Genomic DNA, 24,069 nt, shown 5'->3' with positions numbered 1-24,069 from the left:
CTGGGCTGAAATCAGACTATTGGCAGGGCTATGCTACCTCCAGAGCTCGAGGGGAAGAGTTTGTGTCTTGCCTCTTCAGCTCTAGTGGCTGTCAGCATTCTTTGGCTTGTGGCTGCATCATTCCCACCTCTGTCTCCATGTTCACAATGCCTTCTGCAATTCTGTCTATGTCAGATCTCCCTCTGCCTCACAGTGAGGAAACCTGTGATTGTAATTTAGGGCCCACTCTTTTAATCCAGGATAATCTTCCTATCTCAAGTTTCTCAACTTAATCACATCTGCAGAGATTCTTTTTCCAAATAAGGTAACACGCACAGTTCCCAGGGATTTGGGCCTTTTATGTTTGGGGACAAGCCTTGGGAGGTATAGTTCCAGCAGAGATAGGTGGCCATAAGCCTAACATAATTACTATCTGGCCCTTTAAGAAAAAGTGTGGTGTGACTCCTGATGTAATTGAAGCCAAACTCTAAGGTGCACCAGCATCACTCTGGGTGGCAGTTCTAGGGCTTTCTATATACCTCCTGGGTCAGAATCTCTGGCACGTTGGGGGATGGCAAAGTGAAGAGCCCAGGATCACATTTAAAGAGACATGCTCAAGTGCTTAAGCCTTGTGCATGGACTTTGGCTTCTGGATGATCCTGGTCATCTACAAGGAAGTTATAGCAGAATCACAGGGAAAGAGCCAGCACTGTCCCACAGTGCAGGGGTTCCCCGCACAGGCAGTGCTGGTCTGGCTGATGGGTGACTGCCAGAAGGGAGAGGAGAGAGGGAGGGAGAGGGTCACCAAGCAGCAGGTGTCTCCCACCTGACCAGAGGGAAGAAGCAAGTCCATTTCGTGTTATTATGATTAGTACTAATACTACTACTGCTACCAGGACTTCATTATTGTTGTTGCTGGTAGAGGAGCGTTACCAGGAAGCTGCTTGTCCCATCACTGTTAGGTGCTTGTCCCTGTTGGGCAGTGAGCCCCTGTCCCTGAAGATGTTAAGTGAAACAGGCTGATCCCTGGGCAGGATCACATGCAGCGATTTTAGCAGGAGTGGAGACGGAGCTAAGACAACCTCCAAAGCCTTTGCAAAGTTGTATCTGAATGCTTGCTGAGCATGAGGGAAGATTTTAAGTAGAAGTCCTGGAGGCCACTGGATAGCACTGAGCCTCTAATTTCTGCTGCTGCCCATCAGCTGGCCTCCCAGGACAGGGCCCAGAGCCCTCTGGGGAGCCCGATTGGATCTTTTCCTCTTCTTTATGGCCTGAGCCTGTAACCTGATGCCCTCCTTGTCCCCTAAGTATCCCCCTAGTCCTCCATTCTCTCTCTCATGCCTGGTGCTTCCTCTACCTGGAGTGCCTTCCTCATACCTTCTAGTCTGAGCCTCTCTTCTCCTTTCCAAGCCAGTTCCCACTTTGCCTCCTCCAGGAGGCCTTCCTGGCTTTAGTGCTTAGGCTTTGAGCCCCATCTTGTTTCACATCAGTACGGGGTATATGAATGTGGAGGTGGTACACTTTGACATGGCAACTCTTGCTTGATTGTTCATGGTTTATTTTTCTCCCGTGTGATCCAGCTGGACCTCTGGGGCAGGGCCCAGCCAGCCCTAGAGAAGAGCTTCCCAAGTATAGGGAGTTGTCCTAATGAGCACCATAAGCAAGGTGCCAGGAAGGCATCTAGTCAGGCATGAGCAGGACCAAGGCTCTGTACAGCTCACGCCCATGTGCCCATGTCGGTCCAGCAGCGTGGAGTAAGTCTTATTCGTGCCCTTGGGCTTAGGGAACATTGTCCTTCCGTGCCTGGGAAGGATTCTGGGAGCCCCAGGGAGATGACTGCCTGCATCTAAAACACAAAAATAAATTTTAAAAAAGCTCCTTGTATCCTGAGCTTTTAGAAGACAAACCACAAAATAAGACAAATTAAAGAAACCCAGAATTAGATAACACAGGGTAGCAGTTGCATTTGTTTCTGAGAAGAAAGGACTGCGGGAAGGCGGTGAGCAGAGAAACAAAACTGTTGATTGTGCCCGCCCGCCCGGGCTGGGCCCCCGGCAGGGCCAGGGTACGGGAACGCAGTGCTGCCATGGGAACGCACATTTAGAATAACCCAGTCCAGCCCCACGGCTTCTGCACGTGGGCGTGTGCACGTGTGTGATGGGATCTGGGGCTGCCTCATGGAGCCTTTTTGTCCCAGCCTGGCCCCATCCTGCTCCATCATTCGTAACCTCCCCCTGGGCTCTCCCCCTGGTTTCCTTTGTGTGTTATGCCTCCCACTCACAGTACCAACTATCCCTTTTCTCCAACCTTCTTGTGCGGGGTCCATGGCATCCTGGTACCTTTCTGTGTGCTCACACTCCCCTTCGGCCACCTCCTGATGTCCCTCTCTGCCACGGTTCCCAGGGAACCTGTGCTGCTGCGGCACAGTCTTGTGTGTGTGCTCCAGGGCTGTGTCTCTCAAAACATGTTCCAGGGAACAACAGTGACCCTCAAAAGGGAAAACGGGGTTCTACTCTCAGATACATTTGGGAAATACTGCATAACACAGCCCCCCTCTTTGGAACCTGCCATGTTATTAAAACACCTATCCGTGGAGCAGCTGAGACCATTCCCCTTAGAATTATTACGATATCCATGAACATCTTGCAGAACTAAAGTTACTTGGACCAAACTTCAGTATGATTCTTCCTTTATTTTAAAATATATATATTTTATTGATTTTTCACAGAGAGGAAGGGAGAGGGATAGAGAGCCAGAAATATCGATGACAGAGATACTTCGACCTGCTGCCTCCTGCACACCCCCCACCAGGGATGTGCCCGCAACCAATGTACATGCCCTTGACCGAAATCGAACCTGGGACCTTTCAGTCCACAGGCCGACACTCTATCCACTGAGCCAAACCGGTTTCAGCAGTATGATTCTTTAGATGTACTTTTCTTTTCTTCCCCCAAAAGTGCTCTGATCTGCTTGCCCAGACTCTCCCTGAGAAAAATGTAAGCACCATTCCCCTCCGCCTGTCAGGGAAGCCTTAACTCTCCCTGGTCTCACCCTGCCTCCTCCGCAGCCCCGACTGGCCCTGCCTCAGTGGAAGGGAGTCAGTGCATCTCTAAAACATCAAAACAGCCCTTCCCTCTTTATTTTCTTCACTCCTGTCTTGCAGCTTCTATCACCAAAGCCGTGCACACGTGGATAAACAGCAGGTGCTTGATAAGCAAGGGAACAGTGCTTTGGAAGTTCCTGCCACCATCTCCATCACCTTTTTGAAACTTGGCCGTTTTTGCCTCCCACCCTCCGGGGCCCACTGCCCTAATGCACACTGACTCCAGGAGGGGCTTCTCACTTTTCATCCCTGCCTTCCCCGTCTGTAACTTTAGCACCCATGTCAGTTATCGATCAGATTCTGTAGCTTTGTGGTTGCTCAGCCTCCTTGGCAGCAGAGTCCTCCACCTCCTGGCCATGGCCATGCACATCCAAGACCTTGACCCTGACATACCTGCCTGTGGCCTTCAGCTCTTACCTTTGACCCTTTCTGGCAGTCCCCCGTCAGTTGGGAGAATATGGATGGCAGATGAACAAAGCATGCCATTCCCTCTCCTCTGGGAGCTCATAATCCAGAGGGCTGTTTCCTGCCCTCAGTGGTCCCTGCTCCACTCACCCCAGTGTTGGCTCCACTGTGCCTTGGTTCATATCAGAGCCTGGCATGGGCACCACGGCCAGACCTTTCAGCAGAGCCCTCACTATGCCCCCATACCCTGCCACCTCTCTTAAGCCTGTATCATACCCAATCTTCATTCTCTGGGACACTTGCCAACCGTGGCCCATTTCACCTCTCTCCCAGCACCTCAAGCCTGCTGACCCTTGGCAGGTGATCTTATCTCCTATTTCACTTAAAGAACTGTGTTCCCCATGCAGGCCGAATCCCTCCCTCTCCATACTTCCCGTTTCCTCCTCCTTCTTTGCATTCCATTAGCCTGCTGCAGGACCCCCAGCCACTCATACCTGCTTTGAGACCTTGTTCCATCCCTTGCCCCACTTTTGCCAGCAAAGTGATTCTCTTCCTCTGTGCTTATTCCTCCTCTTCTTCCTATCATCTTGGAAGGTCTTCTTTCTGAAAAATATCTGGCTTGATCCTGCTGCCCCTTCCTGACTCTTACCTATACTTCCTGAAGGGAGGGGATTGCACTGTGTCAGGCTTTCTCCCCTCACCCCCCTCCCCTGCCATCTGGACCCTTTCCCAGGTGTGATTTTGTGAAACTTCTGTCTCCAAGGACAGAACTGGCTCTGGCTCAGGGAGGACACTGCCAACAGCCCTCCAAACTGCTTGGTTAGCCTTTGCCAACCAGACCAGCTTGGGCTCCCTTGTTCCCATGGCTCTTCTCTTAAGCTGTCCATGGCAGCCAGGAAAGAAGGCAACAGTTGCCCCATTAGAAGCACCACCTGAGGGAAAACCCTCTGAGTGAGGGCAAAGCTGGAGGGGAAGGTCGAACGTGTGGGGACCTCCTGGCTCCCATTCAGTCCTTTTGCTTCCTTTCCTTTACCTGGAAGGCAGCTGAAGGTGGTTATTTGTGTAAAGAACCAGGGTGTGTGATATGGAAGGTCTGGAGCTAGGGGCCTGGATTCAACTCTTGTATATCCCCACAAGTCTGCCCTGGTGTGGGCCTGGGGGAGGGGACAGTGCGGAGACAGATTTTCTTCAGAGCAAGTTTCTTAGTGACCCTGATATTTTATTTTACTTTATTTTATTTTATTTTATTTTATTTTATTTTATTTTATTTTATTTTATTTTATTTTATTTTATTTTATTTTATTTTATTATTTTATTTTATTGATTTTTTACAGAGAGGAAGAGAGAGGGATAGAGAGCTAGAAACATCAATGAGAGAGAAACATCGACCAGCTGCCTCCTACACCCCCCCCCCCCCCCCCCCCGGGGATGTGCCAGCAACCTAGGTACAGGCCCTTGACTGGAATCAAACCTGGGACCCTTCAGTCTGTAGGCTGAAGCTCTATCCACTGAGCCAAACCGGTTTCGGCAGTGGCCCTGATCTTATGTGATTCTTTTCTCCTTGCAGCCTCATTTCCTCTCTTCTGGAATGGATTGGGTTTTTGTTGTTGTTGTTGAGCCTCCCCTCTGTCTGTGTGACTTCAGGACCCCACAATCACAGGGAAACATTCATGCACTCACACTTGGGCTCTACCTTTGTTTGCAAGAGATCCTTTTTCCAAGGGCTAAGCTTTAAGCTTTTTTCCCTGGGGGTAGAGGGAGGGGCACGGGCATGCCAACCCTCCCTCCCTCTCACGTTAGATTCCCTTGTGGGCCCTGCTCTGGAGGACGGGAGAGGCTGCCTGGCAAGCATGTGGGGTGGGGGTGGGGGGGGTCTGTGATCAGGACACAGAGGTTCGCTTTGTGTGATAGTCGGTTCCTGTAAAGTCAAGGTTGCTGCACCTTCGCTTTGTCCCCATCCTAGCTCTCCTGGGAAACCTGGCCCTGCTTCCTAATCACACCACCCCTTAACGAATCTGAAAACTGAAAAACATTTTTAAATCACAGAGTAAATAGTGAGTAGGAAGCTTGGAAAAGAGAGGAAAGAAAGGGTTATCATGTCAAACCCCAGTCTTCTAGTAACAGCAGTGCTCATCATTGCAGTGAACTCCTGCCAGCTTTTTAAAAAACGTGGTATGTAGAAAACATTTATAATCGTAGTGTGTACGATGCATATGTCGCAGTTAAGACCTTAGGGATCTTGCTGAAACCGGTTTGGCTCAGTGGTAGAGCGTCGGTCTGAGGACTGAGGGGTCCCGGGTTCGATTCCGGCCAAGGGCATGTACATTGGTTGCGGGCACATCCCCAGTAGGGGGTGTGCAAGAGGCAGCTGGTCAGTGTTTCTCTCTCATCGACGTTTCTAGCTCTCTATCCCTCTCTCCTCCTCTCTGTAAAAAATCAATAAAATATATTTAAAAAAAAAAAAAGACCTTAGGGATCTTGGTTTCTAATAAAGATTCACGTGCTCCTCCAGCGGGAGGGACAGGTGGCACCTCAGGCAGACTGGCGGGGCGGGTCCCGGACTGTGTAGAAAACAGAGTCCTTCCTATGAGTCTAAATCCTCCCAGCAGTGATGGCCAGCTGGAAGCTTCAGGGGCTCTCATTGCGGTAGTCAATTAACTCCCCCTCACAGCCCTGTGAGGAGAAGTACATTGGAGGTTAAATTTCCAAAGACTGTCAAGGGCCTGCTTTTTCAATAAGAATAGCTACACCGCCTGCACTGTTATTTCACATTTGTAAAGAGCTTTATTTTCCAAAGTGCTTCCCCACAAGCCATCATCCCTCCGTCCAGCATCCCTGCAATGTGGTCATTTTTTTTTTATTTTCATCTGCGTTTTGCAGACGAGAGGCATCAGAGAAGTCAAAAGACGTGCCCAAGGTCACACATGTTACCGCAGCCAAATGCCATGCCCCTGTCCGAGGTGGCCAGGCTTCTCTGGGCACCGTGCTCCTGCCTGTTTCATCCAGCACTCGGATGGAACTCTCTCCCCCTGCAGCACGCTGTCCAGCTGATTTTCTCATACTCACCCCTCTCCCTCCCTGCAGGGGGCCGTGACAAACGAGGCGGGCCCATCCTGACCTTCCCTGCTCGCAGCAATCATGACAGAATAAGACAGGAAGACCTTCGGAAACTCGTGACCTATTTGGCCAGCGTGCCAAGGTAAGGTGAAGGGGCATGTCCCGCAGGGGGTGGGGGAGGGGATCTGGGCTGATGCAAGGGAGTTAGAATGAGCCTCCACCCCTGCCAGAGGCCAGAGGTGTTTCTGACCGTGTAGTGGAGTCTAGTTATTCCTGGAACACCATCAGCCATTGTTCGCCGAGTTCCCATCAGTCCCATTGTTCCTTTTGGGATTCCTGTGAATGGAGTGGGGGCTGAAAGTGGGGTCTGCTGGCAGAGGTGAAGGTCCCAGGCTCTGAGGACCAGGACTGCGCCTAGAACAGGGAGCCTGGCCTGGGGAGGAGGGCTGGGGACCCTGCAGTTTCCTTTGGGGAAATGGGAGCTCTGACTGACTACACTCTGGCTTGTGTATTGGATTATTTTTAAAACCTGTGGCTTGTGAATATGTTTCTGGCTCTTGGAGTTTGGGTCAAATAACTCTACTTATACCATTCCAGAGGCAGCTTTCAGCTCAATCTAGGTCATACATTTTCAAGGGAGATAATAGCATCATCAAGGGGGAGTAGTGCTGGGGGTAGCAAAAAACTTGCTCCTTTATGCATTAAGCACAGCTCTATATACAGCATGTAAACAGATATATCGTATATTTGAATTATTAAAATTTCATTGGGTGGATGATTAAGGGGAAAAGTATGGAAAGTTTTATTGGGGGTAAGGACAATGATAATAAAATAAACAGATTGATAAACCCTGGTTTCTGAGTGTTTCTAGGTGGTGCTGGCCATAGAGGTTGGTGGAGGGAGACATGCCAAGAGCATGGTACATGTATATATGTATAGTGGTCTATGTCTTTTAAGGAGGGAGAGGAGAAGTCTCTGGCTGATCAGAGAATCACAGAATGTGAGAGCCAGAAGAGCCCCGGAAGTAATCCAGGCGACTGCGTGCTTGGTCTGCTTAGGAAGCAGGGCTGAGATGGGGGAACGTTGCGTATGGGTGTCAGTGGCAGGGCTGGGCCCAGGACTAGGTCCTCCTGACTGATGCTCCTGGGCTCTCTGCACCCTCACAGAGATGAGAACTCTGTTCTCTGCCTCCTACTGGGACTGGGGCCTGGCCAGCTTTCGTGTGGCAAATAAGCATTCGTGCCCAGGGCTTTCAGAATCTTCATCTTGTGTCAGTGCATTTTGTAGGAGAATTAGTCCGTTACAGAGAGGAGCTATATGTTCAGCACTGCCTTCGCTGGACAGCCCTGGGTACTTCTTGAACATGCTGATTAAGTTCTTTTCTTTTCTTTTCTTTCTTCTTCTTCTTCTTCTTCTTCTTCTTCTTCTTCTTCTTCTTCTTCTTTTTTTTTTTTTTTTTACATATTTTATTGACTTTTTACAGAGAGGAAGAGAGAGGGATAAAGAGTTAGAAACATCGATGAGAGAGAATCATCAATCAGCTGCCTCCTGCACACCCCCCATTGTGGATGTGCCTGCAACCAAGGTACATGCCCTGGACTGGAATCGAAACCGGGACCCTTCAGTCCACAGGCTGACGCTCTATCCACTGAGCCAAACCAGTTTCGGCGCTGATTAAGTTCTTGAAGCAGGTGTCAGGCGAGGCAAGCACCACATTGGAAAGAGCCACAGGGGAGGCAGATGTAAAGAGACTGGCACATGGTGATGGGCAGGTGGTAAAGGGGATTTAAGAGCAGTCATCAAATGCTTGGAAGGATCTTGAATAGAATGAGGAGCGCTGAAGAGCTCCAAGCAGAAGGCTGTGAACAAATAGACATCGAATACTGTCTATTTTTCCCCTTTATGATATCCACTGGAGACTAGAAAAATGACAAGAGATCTTAAGCTCCAACAAAAAAAATTTGGATAAATATTCAAAGAAAAACTTCTAAACTTTGTACATGAGACTATGAGCTGAAGAATAGAATATGAAACTCCTTTTGTACAGGTTTTTATTCAGTCGAAGTATTCCCATCTGTCTTAGGTAAGGAGATAAGCTAAATAACCTGTGATTGATCTAGGTAATTTAGCCATCTAGGGGCTAAGCAGTTTTAAAAGCACCTTTCCCTGGTACATGAACAGGCATAAAACCAGGCATTTTCTAAATCAATTTACAGGAAAACTTTTCATGGGGACCCATAATGGACTCTCAGTTCTTTCAGAGCCAGAAAAAAATTGAGATCCCTGGGGACATGAAGGTTTCATTTTTTTTCTTCTTTTTGGTATGTTTATCACATCTCTGCAGCTAATGCATGCTCATATTTTCTTTAGAATAGAAAGTGAGGGAGTTGGAAGAATACCTTTCTTCATTCTGACTTGTTAAGTAGAGATGGGATAAAATAGATTGGAAGCAATTAAAAGGGCGAAGACTTCCGCTGGGTGAAGAGGGATGAAACCCAAGAGGAGCTGAGAGGAAGGTCACGGAAAAGGAGAAACAGCACATTCCCAATGAAGGAATATTCTAGATGCAGGCTCTTTGCTTCCCAGAGGCTGGTTGCAAGCACGGCACCCTGGGCTCCTGAGAACAGGGGAGATTCCCCCAGGTTCCGGCAGGTGGGGGACAGGAGTCCTGTTGCCTCTTTCAGTGTGAAGAACTGTTCTGGGGTGCTTGGTGCCTCTCTCCCAAGGACCTGTGCTGACCTGGCAGGCTGCAGAGTTTACCAACTAGTCATGCCCACCCTGTCACTTCCCAACTCTGCTGGCTACCAGTTCACACATGAGGACTATTGGAAATAAAACCTGTTCTGGAGACAGTGAAGGCTGGGGAGAGAAACTGAAGAATGGAGCATGTCAGATGGTGCTTGCCACCCTCCTCCTTAGCCGTGGCTTTGGGAAAGAAGGGAACTTATGAAAGTGAATACCTTAGCTAGACTAGGTGGATGACACTGATGGGAGAAATGCTCTATTCTGGGCCACGGCCCAGGAGACTGAAAGGACAGGCTCCTGTGATAGTGGAGGGCTCTCTACAGGCTGGTGTGACTGACCGTAGGCAACATTTGACATGCATTTATTCATTCTTCATTTAGAGTCTCCATGTGCCAGGCAGCCTGTGAGAAGGAGAGATATTTGAGAAAGTTAGGGAAAACTTGGGTATTTCCCTACCCAGTGCAGACCCGTCACCATAAAGGGCAGTGTAATATATGAATTGGTTGCATTGGAGATAAACAGGCCAGCAGAAGACAAGCAAGTAAGGACCAAGAAGCAATGAAAGAGGATCCTGGAATCTAAGGAACCACTTATGTTTATTTTATTATTATTATTATTGTTATTATTTTCTTTCATTTTTTCCATAACCATTTATCCCCTCTATGCCCTCTTCCACCACCACCCATCCCCCCCCCCCTGCAATCACAACACTGTTGTCCATGTCCATGAGTTATCTCTTTTTTTAGTTTTGCTCAATCCCTCTATCCCCCAACACCCCTATCCCCAACAAGAGCTATCTGCCTGCTCTCTTTCTATGAGTCTGTCTCAATTTTGTTTGGTAGTTCAGTTTGGAACCATTTATCTTGATGGTCAATTTTGGGCACCATTCTAGAATAGATGATTAAACAGATGGTGGCGATCATTTAGAAATGAATGGCAAGCGACAGTCCCACTGTGCTCTGTGAAAGCCAGGCCATGCTGGGACCGCTGCGTCCAACTCTGCAGCACTGGACTCTGCCAGCCTCTTTTATGAGTTGTGACCAGTTAGAGAGTATTGTCAAGGGAACAGCACATTGAGAGATTGCAAACCATATCTCTGCAGTGGAAGGATTGGAGGACGTTCTTTGGAAGGAGTGGAAAATGGAAGAAAAGTGATTCCTGACTTCAGGTAGCAGGAGAGCTGCCCCCAGGACCAGGGAATAGGCACAGTGTCTGTGGCATGAAGGGATAGAAGTTAGAGATCAGGACTGAGGGGTAGGAAGAACCTGCCCATGTGGGAGCTGTCCAGCAGCAATGCCGCTGCCTCTGGAGAAAGTGAGCTTCCTGGTGACCTTCTGTTAAGGATGCTGCAGAAGGAGTTCCTCCGTGGGGCTGGAGACTTGGTTTCTAGGAAGCTTTCCTGCCCTGAACTGTGTGTTTCTATAATACTGGGAGTGGGGGGGGGGCACCAAAAAATCATAAAATCTAGGACCTCAAAACAGAATATTACTGCCCCACCAACATACACTCCCTTTCTCAGGCTCCCTAAATAAGTAAGGCCTAGAATTCAGATCTTGTCTGAGTCTTAAATCCTAAGAGAATTGCTTTCTAGTCTCCTTGGACTCTGGGTGGACATTCTGGAAATTCACTTGGGACCATCCCAGATCATCTTGGTTTGACAGTTTGGAACAGGGGTCCTCAAACTTTTTAAAGTGGGGGCCAGATCACGGTCCCTCAGAGAGCTGGAAGGCCGGACTATATGAACTACTAATTCCTACTGTAACACCTCGGCTGCGCTCACTGCCCAAAAAACCTGGCGGGCCGGATCAAGGCCGTAGTTTGAAGACCCCTGATTTGGAACATTCCTAGTTACTCTTTTGGGATCCAACTTCTCTTTCTTGTTCCTGACAAGTTTGAGCAAATACCTTCTGTGTCTTCTCCAAAATTTCTATTGTTTTGTGCTGAGAAGTTATAGAATATCAAGGTAGGAAGCCTTAAGTCTTCTTTAAAAATTTTTTTAAAATATGTTTTTATTAGTTTCAGAGAGGAAGGGAGAGGAAGAGATAAAAACATCAGTAATGAGAGAGGATCATCGATTGGCTGCCCTTTTCATGCTTTCTACTGAGGATCGAGCAAACAAGGCATGTGACCTGACTAGGAATCCATTAGTGACCTCCTGGTTCATAGGTCAACACTCAACCACTGAGACACACTGGGCAGGCACGTTAAAAATCTTCTAATTATGCCGGGACCGGTTTGGCTCAGTGGATAGAGCGTCAGCCTGGGGACTGAAAGGTCCCGGGTTCGATTCCGGTCAAGGGCATGTACCTTGGTTGCGGGCGCATCCCCAGTAGGGGGTGTGCAAGAGGCAGCTGATCGATGATTCTCTCTCATCGATGTTTCTAACTCTCTATCCCTCTCTCTTCCTCTCTGTGAAAAATCAATAAAATATATATTAAAAAAATCTTCTAATTAAATTTTCTAACAACTCTTTTTACTCAATTCAACAAATATTTGTTGAGTGCCTGTGATAAGCCAGGCCCTGGATAGGAATCTTGAGTTTTCCTGTTATCTTCTCTGACTGTCATCAATCCTATGCTTATCTAGCATTTTTGTTTTTCTGGCCTGCTGTCTGCTTGCAGTTACTTGTACATGAAAGGAGTAGAGAGGAAATAGTCAGATACAAGCGGCTGATGAGTGTCCCTAGAGACTGAGAGACAGGATAGAAAATCCAGCCCAAGAGTGAATAATTGCCCAGGAGGAGCTCACACTGTGTGTAAGCTACCCAGAATGATTATTGGTGTTGGCCATATGTTTGAACAGGATTTCCTAAGTATCAAGTAAAGAAATCCTGATTCATTTTATTGCACTGAATCTCTCCTTTCCATCATCATTGTTATCCTGCTTTGTTATGATCATCTTTCTGCTGCTCCTAAGGGCACCACCAATTGTTAGTGACTTGATGTATCTGCCACTTAATTCTGTTCTTAGCAGCACGGCTGAGGTGCTAAGTGTTCTGGCAAGGAATGCAGGTGTCATATTGGTGAGGAAATATGACAAGAAGATAAGATGGGACATTCTGCAATGCCAGTCAAACCAAGGTGCCAATATGCACAGCTTATTATTTGATAACATTTGCTCTTGTTCTACTGATTTCAGTTAGAGATAGATGGGCTTATAGCCAGCACTATCTTTGTGCAGCATCACCAGAAAACTAGAAATAAGCAGAGTGCCAGAAAGACAGTTAAAAGAGGAGGAGGTAAAAAACTGCAAGGTTTTCCTCCCACTATATTCAGCATGAAAAAGCCCAAGCTATCCACACTGTCATCACTGAATGTGTTTTGTTCTAAGGGCCTATTGAGATTTGTTGTTGGCCTCCTGACCCTAAAGGAGGATGTGGGGAATAGTGATGGAGAGTCCAAAAACAGGACCAATGAGAGCATTGGCCTAAAACATACCTTATTTATTAATTATTTTTTAATCCTTACCCAAGGATATTTTTCCATTGATTTTCAGAGAGAGTGGAAAGGAGTGGGTAGTGAGACAGAGACAGGGAGGGAAAAGGAGGGAGGGAAGGAGAGAGGGAGGGAGGGAGGGAGGAAGGAAGGAAGGAAGGAAAGGAGAGAGAGAGAGAGAGAGAGAGAGAGAGAGAGAGAGAGAGAGAGAGAGAGAGAAACATCAATGTGAGAGAGACACATTGATTGGTTACCTCCCAAATGTGGGCCAGAGATTGAACCTGCAATCCAAATATGTGCCCTTGACCAGAATCCAACCCATGACTCTTTGGTGTGTAGGCCGAAGATCTAACTATTGAGCATACCGGGCTAGGGCTAAAACTTATACTTCTAATATCCTTTTTTATTTTGTTGCTTATGTATAGAGAGCTTATCATTTCTATTGCAGTTTCCACATTCTACACAAATTTCTGAGTAATATCAGTTACAAACCTATTGTTGGCTGTACAGAACACAAGCCCTACAGAGCAAATAGTGTTCTACTCTGCTGCTAAGGAACACACAATCATAACTACTGTTAATAGTGGTCCTCTTCATCAGTGCCATGCACACCCTCCCAGCAAAAGGAAAAGAGGCATCTTAGAATGGCAAGACATGGGGGGTTCGGGTCACAGCTCCACTCCTTCTGTCAGGGAACACATGGCAACCTGGGTAATCTCAGAGAGTTTAATGAAGAGACAGTCTACAGTAAGCATGTCAAACTTGTGGCCAGCGGGTCTCATGCCTGCTGGCCACGAATTTGACATGCTTGGTCTATAGCGATGTATCAGGGAACAGGGAATTTAACAAGGTTTGGATTTCCAAGTTATCCCACATTGCAAAACAACAGAGATATGGGAGGCAGGTCTACTTCTGGGTCTGAAGGAGCAAAGATGTGAGGAGTAGTGCCTAGAATCTAGAGAGAGAGAGGAGAGGGAGGGAGGGAGGGAGGGAGCGATCTGACAGCAGCTGTGGCCTTTGGTGGAGAGGTACCAGCCACTCAGGTGTTCCATGATGAGGACAAGGGAAGTTGATACTCTTACTTCACTGCCCTATTCTCTGACCACCGTTATTGTTTGTCATTGACCGAATGCAACTGAATCCAAGTGACAGGGTCCCCGTGAGTCAGCCTCCCAGGGCATCTTAGAGGGGAGAAGATGGAGAATGGATTTGTAGGGGCGAATAGAAGATCTCTGGCACAGAGATTAGGCATATTACTCAGCCCTTCTTAGTCCAGCATTCTGACTTTAATTTGGAAAAAGAATGTGCATCTCACAAGCATGTTGTGAAGAAATTATCTAGCAGAAATTATCTATCTGTAGTTCCTAGGCACTCAGTACTTGTCAGTCTGCCTCTGAAGGAGCTTAATAAATAATAATAATAATAATAATAATAATAATAATAATATAATAATAATAATAATAATTAAAAGTATATACACACACACATATATAGTAATGTTTGCTGTATATGAAGAAACAGGTGTTTAAATTAATATGTAAGTTATGAAATCTAACACTAAAATGAACAACTGAGACTCCACCCTCCAACTTCATGAGCAGAATATCACCTCTGCTCTTAATGCTGGACTCAGCTGTTCATCTGTGCAGCACCTCCCCAGCTTGATCCTCTTTCCATCTCCCAAAATATCCGCTATTCTGAGTTTTGTGTCTACCCTTATTTTATTTTTTGGTATAGTTTACCACATGTTTTCATGAAAAATATATTATTTAGTTTTACTTGTTTTTGAGCTTTATAAAAATGGTATCATGTCATATATAGTTTTCAGTGAGCCGCTTTTTAAAATTATTATGACATTTAACAATGTGGATGAATCTTTTTTTAAAATCTTTTTTTTATTGTTTGAAGTATTACAGATAGTAGTACATATGTCTCCTTTCCCCCCCCCCATTGACCTCCCCCAGCCTCCCCTACTCCCCAGTACATGCCCTCGCCTGCCCCCCACCCCCTGCAGTGTCTTGTATCCATTAGTTATGCTTATATGCATACATATAAGTCCTTTGGTTGATCTCTTACAGACCCCCCAACCTCCCCTGCCTTCCTGCTATAGTTTGACAGTCTGTTCAATGCTTCTTTGCCTCTGTATCTATTTTCCCCCCGTTTCTTTCCTTTTAAAAAATCTTGCCTCTGCAGACTAGAAATAAATATGTAATAACAAAAAATGTTTGAGTCCCAATTTCAATGTCCAACAGTTCTGAGTCCCCGTTTCAATATCAAACAGTTCCTTATGTGTTCATGTCAGCAATGATATCTGGATGGTGGGCACATGGTGTCAATGCAGGTCCGACCATCTCTGGTTTGGTTCTGGGCAACCTGCAGTGACACACAGCTGCTGACTGCTAGTGTGGCAAAGCGTCGTCAGCGTCTTCCATATCTGGACTGTTTCTCCTCTTGTCTTCATGGTTGGAGCAGACCTGACAACTCCTCTCTGTTGCAGGAATCCACATGGTCTTGGAGTTGTTTTCTGAAAATATACAAACATATTCTTGACCACAAGTTAATAAAGGAATCTTTTCTGTATAATTGATTTGGGATCCTTTTTATTTTTGCCCAAATGATTTTCCTTTGTCTTATTTAGATACCATGTATGTTTTTCATGAGTGTCTTGCTGTTAGCATTACAAATGAAAATTAATTTTGTAAAGTAAAAATTTTCTATATGTAATTTACTTATAGGATATTTTTCCTTACATGATATTATTTACTATCCCCCCTTTCTTTGATTAATGGAGGCTTTTGTAAATTTTATAATGCAGTCTTGATAACTTTAAATTTTAATTTTAATTTTTTTATTTTTTATTTATTTATTTTTTGCACAGGTCCATTGCATGTTCAGGAATTTTACCATGAGGTGAACTACCAATAGAAATTTTAGTTACTACTTTAGGAACAGTTTTTTGTCCAGTACAATTAAATTTACTTGAATATTCACTTATTTCAATTAGCCTATTTAAATTAACCTGAAAACTTGATTACTATTTCACTGTCAATTTAATACTCTACCAACAATCTTAGTTTACCCTGTAAATATTAGTGGAAAGGATTATTTTTATTCTTGAGTAGGCCCTGAGCATTCCTGGTGCTAGGCTGGATTTAGCAGCTGCTGTCTGCTAAGTCTCTGTCTGATACCTGGGTCCCGATCTGAGCTAGGCCAAGCCTCTGTCTGTCACCTGTGTCCTGGTCTGAGCTGGGCATGGGAAGCAAAGCAGCCATGGGGGCAGGAGACCTCCCTTAGAAGGGGTGAGGGTTCAGGCCCCTGAAAGGTTGTGGGGGGGTGGTGGTGAGGGTCTGTGCCCCACCACTGTTGACTCTCAAGTTCTCTCCTGATGATCCCTCTGCAACTGTGCCTGTCTTAGGTTGTTCCTTCCCTGAGGAATCTTACCCATCTCTGGCTAACCAGTCATCCTCCGGGGCCAAGCAGGGTGATGTGAGGTTCAGTTCTGTCTCCTTGGTAGCCTAACATGGATGAATCTATAAACATAATTTTGAATGGGGAAAAAAAAGCACTTGCTGCTTCATGCTCCTGGAACTGATCTGGCAAGTCATGATTATTATCTTCAACTGACCTCATTGCTCTTTGATAAGTATTTTACATGCATTAACTTAATCCTCACAGCCCTTTGAGGTGGGTATTATTATTCCCATTTTACATACGAGGAAACTAGGCTCAGAGAGGTTAGGTAACTTATCTCTGCACACACAGCCAGTATTTTGGAGCCAGGTGGTCTAGCAGGAGAAACTGAGCTTTTATGTGATGAGGAGATCAGAATGAAGGAGGCAATAGTAATGGAGTGCAGGCGATAGATTTGGGGAGAGTAGGAAGATAAATAGATGGGCTAAGGATTGGATTGGAATCGGACCAAAGAGGGTGGTAAGGAGATGAGGTGTCAGAAACACATGGTGCGCAGCGGCTACCTGTGCATCAGACCTTCTTTCTCTCACGTTCTCTCAGCACTCTAAGTGTGAAAGTTGATGCAGATGGGAAATGCAGGTGGCCATTGCCTCACACCTGGGCTTCTGCTGGCCTAGGCAGCGGTCCTGACTATGGATGCGCAGGACAAAGGAGGAGGTGCGGGAAACCCTAGACTTCCTCCCCCAGGTGTTTGTGTTCAGCTTTATGCAAGTAAACATTGCTCATGTATGTTCATCTGCAGCTGATAGTCAAGCATGCTTTACTGGCCAGATTACATCAAGAGATGCTGCGAAAAAGCACTTAAGACCATGGAAAGTATTTAAAGAGATGAGTAAAAGGCGGTCAGTAGCAGGGACTCTGAATCCAAAGCCTGGATTAGGGCAGTAGTGGGGTCTCCACTGTATACCAGGGGTGGTCGTTCTGTCCAGTTTCCTTCAGTCTGGATGTTTCTTTCACCGAGTCACCTGCCTGTTCCTACCTCCAGCACAGTTCTGATGTCAGAAGCATAATTCTGGCATTAGTTAGCCGTCAGCTGATCCACATTTGGAAGTTGGTCCACTGCCCTGACCATGCCACTGCTGGACCAGACAGGGCTGTTGCCAGCACAGTTTGGATGGGGCTGACGGTTGGAGGGGCTTTAGGAAATCCTATGAAATCAACTGTGTGGGGGCTTGAAAGAGAGCCAGCACGATATTTCAAATGCAGAGATAAGCATGTGTGATTCCCTGGAGAACAATAACCTAGACAATGAGAGGCGGAAACCATGTGGTCATGAAGTAACAATGAGAAGCAGCCCCGGTAATTCCAGGAACCAGTAAATGACTGAGGTGATAAATCAAGGGCCCAGCGTTGGACAGACGGATTCCTGATGGAGAGGGGTTATTGTTTTTCCTTCACACATGCCTTCAATGTGACCTTCAGGAGGGAGTGGAACTGTGGGCTGGTAGAGGGGGAAAGAGGGAGTTTGAGGAAAACTATGGACCCTTGGAAATTATGCAGGGGATTGCACCCCAGAAAGAACAAACCCCAAAATCCCCTGTAGGAGGAAAGCTGTGCTTGCTTGCTGACAAATTTGCTCTCTTATAAAAGACATGAAGCTATTCCCAAACACAGTGGTAGTGAGAATTACAGGACAACACATACCCAGCTCAGGACTTGGTGCACAGAAGGGTCCCATGGCGAATGGCAGTTTCTTTCCCTCACCTTGCTTTGTCACTTGTCTCTCGTTGTCCCTAGCACTGTTTCATCAAACTCAGGGTTAGGGTGATGGTTCAGGCTAGGATTAGAGCCTGAAGGAATAAGAGTAATAGCAGCAAGCTCAGCAACACCTAGCAGGCTTGTAATAAATAATGAATAAATGAATAAATGAGTGAATATATATGCCCAGTGATGTGATAAGACCTTTATTTCTTTTAGTAAATAGAAAAGTAGAAAAATATTATAGAAAACTAGAAGCGTGGTATATGAGATTCATGCATGGGTCGGGGGAGGGTGTCCCTCAGCCCGGCCTGCACCCTCTCGCAATCTGGGACCCCTCGGGTTGGGTCCCTAGGCCTGGTCTGAGACCAGAGCCTATCAGAGTTTTCCTTCCCCCAGCTGCCAGCAGCTGGCCCCACCCCCACTGCTGCCACTGCTTGCCATCTGTGCATCACTGCCTGCCCCCCTCCCCTGCCACTGGTCACCTCCCTCTGTGTGACAGGCGTGGGGTGGGATAGCTTGGCTGGCCTGGGCCTCCCTCTGTGGTGTGATCTCGGAGTGCCGAACCTTCCCCTTCTCCCCCCGCCCCTGCCCGCCCCCTCCACCAATCGATTGCCCTGGTGGCCTGGGCTTCTTTCTGTGAGGCGATCTTGGGGTGATGGCAGGGGCCTCTCCGACCATTTGCATCACACCCCCTTGGCTGGCCTGGCGCCAGCACATCAGTGTGATCATCTGGAAGGTCATCCGGACAGTCGTTCTGCTGTTCGGTCATTTGGTCTATTTGTATATTACACTTTTATTATTATAGATTAAGTGCAGAAGAATATAAAGAATTTAAAAAATGCTTGTAACTAGCATCTAGAGATAGTTAAATATGTTGACATATTTCCTTCATCTCTTTAGAGCTTTTTACTTTTTCCCCTCTCTGATTATTTTGTTGAAAACTTCTAAAAAGATAAGACATGATTCTTAGCAGTTAATTCTTGTTCAGATAAATTAATCATGACCACCCATGACAAGCCCAGTACATTGCTTTTTGAGGAACTAACCCTATTTATTTAAAGACAGTTTAACACCTGGGATCCTAATTTGTTTTTCATTATAAAATTTAAAAGTGTATAATGTTTATTCCTTTCGAATACAATACATAGTATATTCACATTGTGGAAAGTTTATTAAATTATGTGTCCATAAAGTTTAATCACATGTATACACATATAATTGCTTTCATTATTGGACTTTTATTATATACTAGAGGTCTGGTGCATGAAATTTGTGCACGGGGGCAGGGGGAGGGGTTGTCTCTCAGCCCAGCTTGTACCCTCTCCAATCTGGGACCCCTCGAGGGATGTCTGATTGCCCATTTAGGCCCGATCCCACCAGGCAGTCGGACATCCCTCTCACAATCCAGGACTGCTGGCTCCTAACTGCTCACCTGCCTGCCTTCCTGATTGCCCCTAACCACTTCTTCCTGCCAGCCTGATCACCCCCTAACCACTCCCATGCCAGCCTGATTGATGTCTAACTGCTCCCCTGCCAGTCTGTTTGCCCCCAACTTCCCTTCTCTGCCAGCCTGGTCACCCCTAACTGCCCTCCCCTGCAGGTTTGATCACCTTCAACTGCCCTCCCTTGAAGGCCTGGTGTCTCCCAGCTGCCCTCCCCTACTTGCCTGATCACCCACAACTGCCCTCCTTTGCAGGCCTGGTCCCTCCCAACTGCCCTCCCCTGCTGGCCATCTTGTGGTGACTATCTTGTGTCCACATGGGGGCAGGATCTTTGACCACATGGGGGCAGCCATATTGTGTGTTGGAGTGATGGTCAATCTGCATATTACTCCTTTGTTAGATAGGATAGAGGTCTGGTGCATGGGTGGGGGCCAGTTGGTTTACCCTGAAGGGTGTCCCGGATTAGGGGGGGGGTACCCCCTTGGGGCATGGGGCAGCCTTAGTGAGGGGCCTGTGGTGCTTTGCAGGCCAGCCATGCTCCCCAGTGACCCAAGAGGAGGCCCTGGTATCTGGGATATATTTACCTTCTACAATTGAAACTTTGTAGCCTGGAGCAGAGCCAAGCCTCCTGCTCACTCCCTGGTGGCAGCTGTTTCTGTTAGGATTTGTTTACCTTCTATAATTGAAACTTTGTAGCCTTGAGTGGAAGCTTAGGCCAGCAAGGGCAGGTGGAAAGCTTGGCTTCCTCTGTTGCCAGGGATACACCTCCCTCCTGCTCTCTGTTGCTGTAATCATCTTGGTTGGGTTTATTTGAATACTCTCTCTGATTGGCTGGTGGGCATGGCTTATGGAGTGGAGTGATGGTTAATTTGCATATTACTCTTTTATTAGGTAGGGCTAAAGGCCTGGTGCATGAATTTGTGCATGGGTGGGTCTTTCAGCCTGGCCAGCCATCGGGACTAATTGGGGGGTGGGGAGGAGTGAGGGCCTAAGCCAGTAATCCCACTTGCAGTCCAGGACCCCTTGCTCCTTACCGCTGCCACTGCACTTGCCAGCTGTGCCCGGCTTCTGCTTGAGCGGCACTTCCCCTGTGGGAGCGCAATGACCACCAGCTCCTGCATTGAGCATCTGTGCCCTGGTTGTCCATGCGTGTTATAGCAACTAGTCATCCCGCCATTTGGTCAATTTGCATATTAGGCTTTTATTATATAGGATTCTTTATTTGTGTTTTTTTAATGATTGACTCTATTACAGATGTCTCCTTTTCTCCCCCAACCTTTGCCTCCTTCCACCCTACCCACACCCCCTCTAGGGCTTTACCACATTATTGTCTGTGTCCATGGGCTGCAGATATGCATATTTTTTTTTTTTTTTTTTTTTTTTTGGTCTGTCTCTTGTCATCCTTCCCACTCTCCTCCCCTCTGAGATCTGTCAGCCTGTTCCATGTATCCATGCCTCTGGTCCTCTTTTGTTTGTCAATTTATTTTGTTCTTTAGATTCCATATATAAGTGAGATCATGTGATACTTGTCTTTGTCTTTCTGACTTGGTTATTTCCCTTAGCATAATACTATCCATTATTTTTTTTAAAATTTTACAATAGTTCTATGAGGCAGATATTGCTATGAGCCCCATTTTTTAGAACAGAAAAGCAAGGTTCAGAGAGAATACTAATTGTCCCAAAGCAAGTCAAGTAGAAAGTGGTGAAGCCAGGATTTGGTCCAATGGTCTCTGACACCAAATCTCATTTGTGGAGGCACTGCTATCTATGTCAGTGATGTAGAGGCACCTTTTTGATATTCTAGTGTCTTTGTTATCCATGATTTAAAAAAAATAATTAAAATAAAATTTTATTTTGTATTCTGCCTTTTACCTAGCATAAAAAGCATTTCTTTTGCAAGTCTTTTACATCTCTTTAATTGCTACCTAATTGTTACTCAACCATCCTCCTATTAATGAACTTTTAGGGTCTTTCTAATTTCTTATAAGGAACATCATAAGGGGCATCTTGAAGCATGAATATTTTTGTGGACTGATTTTTGAAAATCATGTTGTGGTTTTGAGTTCTTTTTTTCTGTTTTGGTAGGTTAGGGAGGTGAACATATTTTTCAGGTCAATGTGTCTTTGAATTAAACCATATCTCTATCTTGAACCAATTTCTCAAAGCTGAATTCCTAAAGACACTTGGCTCACCCTCTTTTCTATGCCTACACGTGTGTTCATTCAATTTTTAATGCTCAAATGATATTTTTAAAACATCTGAAGTGTGGGCAATCTCATGTCATCTATCGATATATGTGCAGAAACAAATGAGCAGATCGTCCTAGAAAGCAGAAAGTCTAAACATATTTACGATTGGCTGTGGATGTGCTCTGCAAATTAGAATAGCAATTTCACCTTGTAAATTGGTTTTAGCTAATCACGAAATGATTTTGCCTTCTCCAAGTACTTGCTGGCTCCTAATGGGCAAAGGATTGGAAAGCAAAAAAAAACAAGCTCATATGGGTGTTTGTCTCCCATCACATAGTTCGTTGCAGTATACGAGAGCTCCTGTAGGCTTGTCTTTATCCTCCACTAGATCAGAGGTTTGGGGAAGCTGTGAATATGCGGCTTGGACACTGTAGTATCCTAGGGCCCTACAATAATATGTGGCATTTGATGGGCATTCAGAAAATTGTGTTAAAAGGAAGCAAACAAGTGTGAAGACTCACCACTGATAATCAGGCAAATAAATACCTGGAAAATGACCTGTCTCATTTGGAATCATCATAGACTAGAAGACCTTTGAACCCATTTTCTAAGTATCCTAAGGGAGGACTTTTCAGAACCACGAGACTTCTGGGCAATGGCTCTCACTGAGGTGGCTCATGAGGTCAGGAGGGCAGCCTTTGACTGACAGGCTGAAATGAGTTCAGTCACACTTTTAGGTCATGCTTTTCTGCACACGAATTCTTAGGTGCACTCTGGGAGGGGGCAGCTCAGTCTGACATGGGGTAAGTCTTCACCTTGGAAAAATGAAAGCTGTTTATTTCTCAGGGGCCGTAAGGTGACTATGCAATGCATGCAGAACAGGTCATCGAGCCCTTCACCTGCTCGGCGGGGACACTCTGCAACCTCTTGCTTCCCGGTAGCATCACTCTGCTATAATTGACGTTGTTGGCCTCTCTTCACTTTTCCCAATTTGCTCTTCATCCCCTGCACTCCTGGCAGGGACAGCTTCCAGAATCCAGGCTTGAGGATATGGTGGAAAAATACTAGATGAAATAACTGCCCTTGCGAATCTGTGTCTGCATAAATGGTTCCTTTTGTCCCCAGCTCACAAGGTGGATCCCAGGATGGCACAGGAAGGGGCTTGAGAAAATAAACCCAGCACAGTGGTGCTGTGAACGGCACCGCCCAATGCCAGGAAGTGGCAAGCTCGCTTGCGAGAAACACGTCTGAGAGAAATGGGCACCATTTTCTCCAGAGTCCCTCAGGGGCAAGTACAGTCCAACGTGGAATCAGCGAAGAGCTTAGAACTAAGTGCTGGCACTAAAGCCTTGCACTCAACGCCCTGCAGTTCCAAAGTTCCAGAGCCTTCTCCATGTCAGGCAGTGCTGTCAGGTGGAGGCTTTTGAAAGGCCAGGTGGGATCCACAGAGAGGTGTTAGTCCTTATTGCCCTCAGGCCATCTCTCCTAAGATCTCTTCAGAACTTGACATCACTGGCTCCTGGGGGTGTGCCTGCCCCCAGGCCTCCTGGCTCTTGCTCTGGGGCTATTAGGCTCTGATTATCATTAATAATTGATCTGTATAGCACCTTTTACAAGCCGGCAAGTGCCCTCTGCAGTCAGCGCCCGTGTGGACACACACATCACCTCACTTCAGTCCCAGGCTGCCGCTTCATGGGGATGAGTGGTGGTGAGGGGCACCCTGTCACCTCTGTGGCCTCTTTATAGCTTTTTATAAACAAAGGTGGATCCTGTTGTTTATTTAATTTTGCTTCTTGTTTTTTCCCACTTTGCACTATACTATAATAATATTTTCTTAACATTAAAAATGTTTTATGTGTAATAGTGTATCTTGAAATGCACCCTATTTTAATTTTAACCCCATCATTTGATGTCTAAGTTATTTCCAAAACTTCATTGCTATAAATAACTCTCAGTAAACATCTGTGTGTATAAACTTTTTTCTACCTTCTATTGATAGATGGCTTCTTTGGGATAGATTTGTGGCAGTCATGGACATGATTTTAAGACTGGTGATAACACACTGCCAAACTCTTTTCCCAATTTGCCAATTTACATTTCCAGTGTGCCTTTACTAATTCTCCAAGTTTAAGTTTATTGCTCATCGTTGCTCAGGCCCACTTTGCAAACAGTGCTATCATGGTCATCCATGAAACCTTGGCGAAGGGCCCTGTGTCCTGCACCTAAACCTGATCCTGGATTTGAAAGAGTAATTGGTCCTCAGGCCTGCCCTGTGGGGTCTGCTGGATTAGCATTCTGTTTACTTCCCCTAACTAATTGGCCTCTTAATGGGCACCATACATTAAAGTTCAGATCTAAAATGAAATCTAGTTAGGCTTAATTGTTGTGGGTTTTTTTTTAACCTGAGTTTTTAATTTTGCCTCTGGGTGTTGATTGTCAGCTTCTGGCTTGGCCCAAAGTTACTTTAACTTCCTCTGAACTCATCTGGACCGAGGTCCCTATCAGCCTTCCATCAAGAAAGTGAGGCCTCCTTGGCGTTTGTA

General features: G+C 46.2%; 1 protein-coding gene across 27 annotated transcripts in view; it reads left to right on the top strand.

The window, feature by feature from the left end:
- Window positions 1-24,069, top strand: part of KALRN (kalirin RhoGEF kinase) — a 650,068-nt gene that overhangs the window by 194,709 nt on the left and 431,290 nt on the right. For all 27 annotated transcript variants that reach the window (XM_084871483.1, XM_084871457.1, XM_084871488.1 and 24 more), the window contains exon 3: window positions 6,572-6,686. In XM_084871483.1, coding sequence (XP_084727609.1) covers window positions 6,572-6,686 — 115 coding nt within the window. The remainder of the gene's footprint in view (window positions 1-6,571; window positions 6,687-24,069) is intronic.

The sequence above is a fragment of the Pipistrellus hanaki genome (genome assembly GCF_964339955.1).
Source record: "Pipistrellus hanaki genome assembly, chromosome: 2".
Lineage (NCBI taxonomy): Eukaryota > Metazoa > Chordata > Mammalia > Chiroptera > Vespertilionidae > Pipistrellus > Pipistrellus hanaki.
The sequence above is the reverse complement of the archived record's forward strand: the minus strand, read 5'-3'. Positions and strand labels throughout refer to the sequence as shown.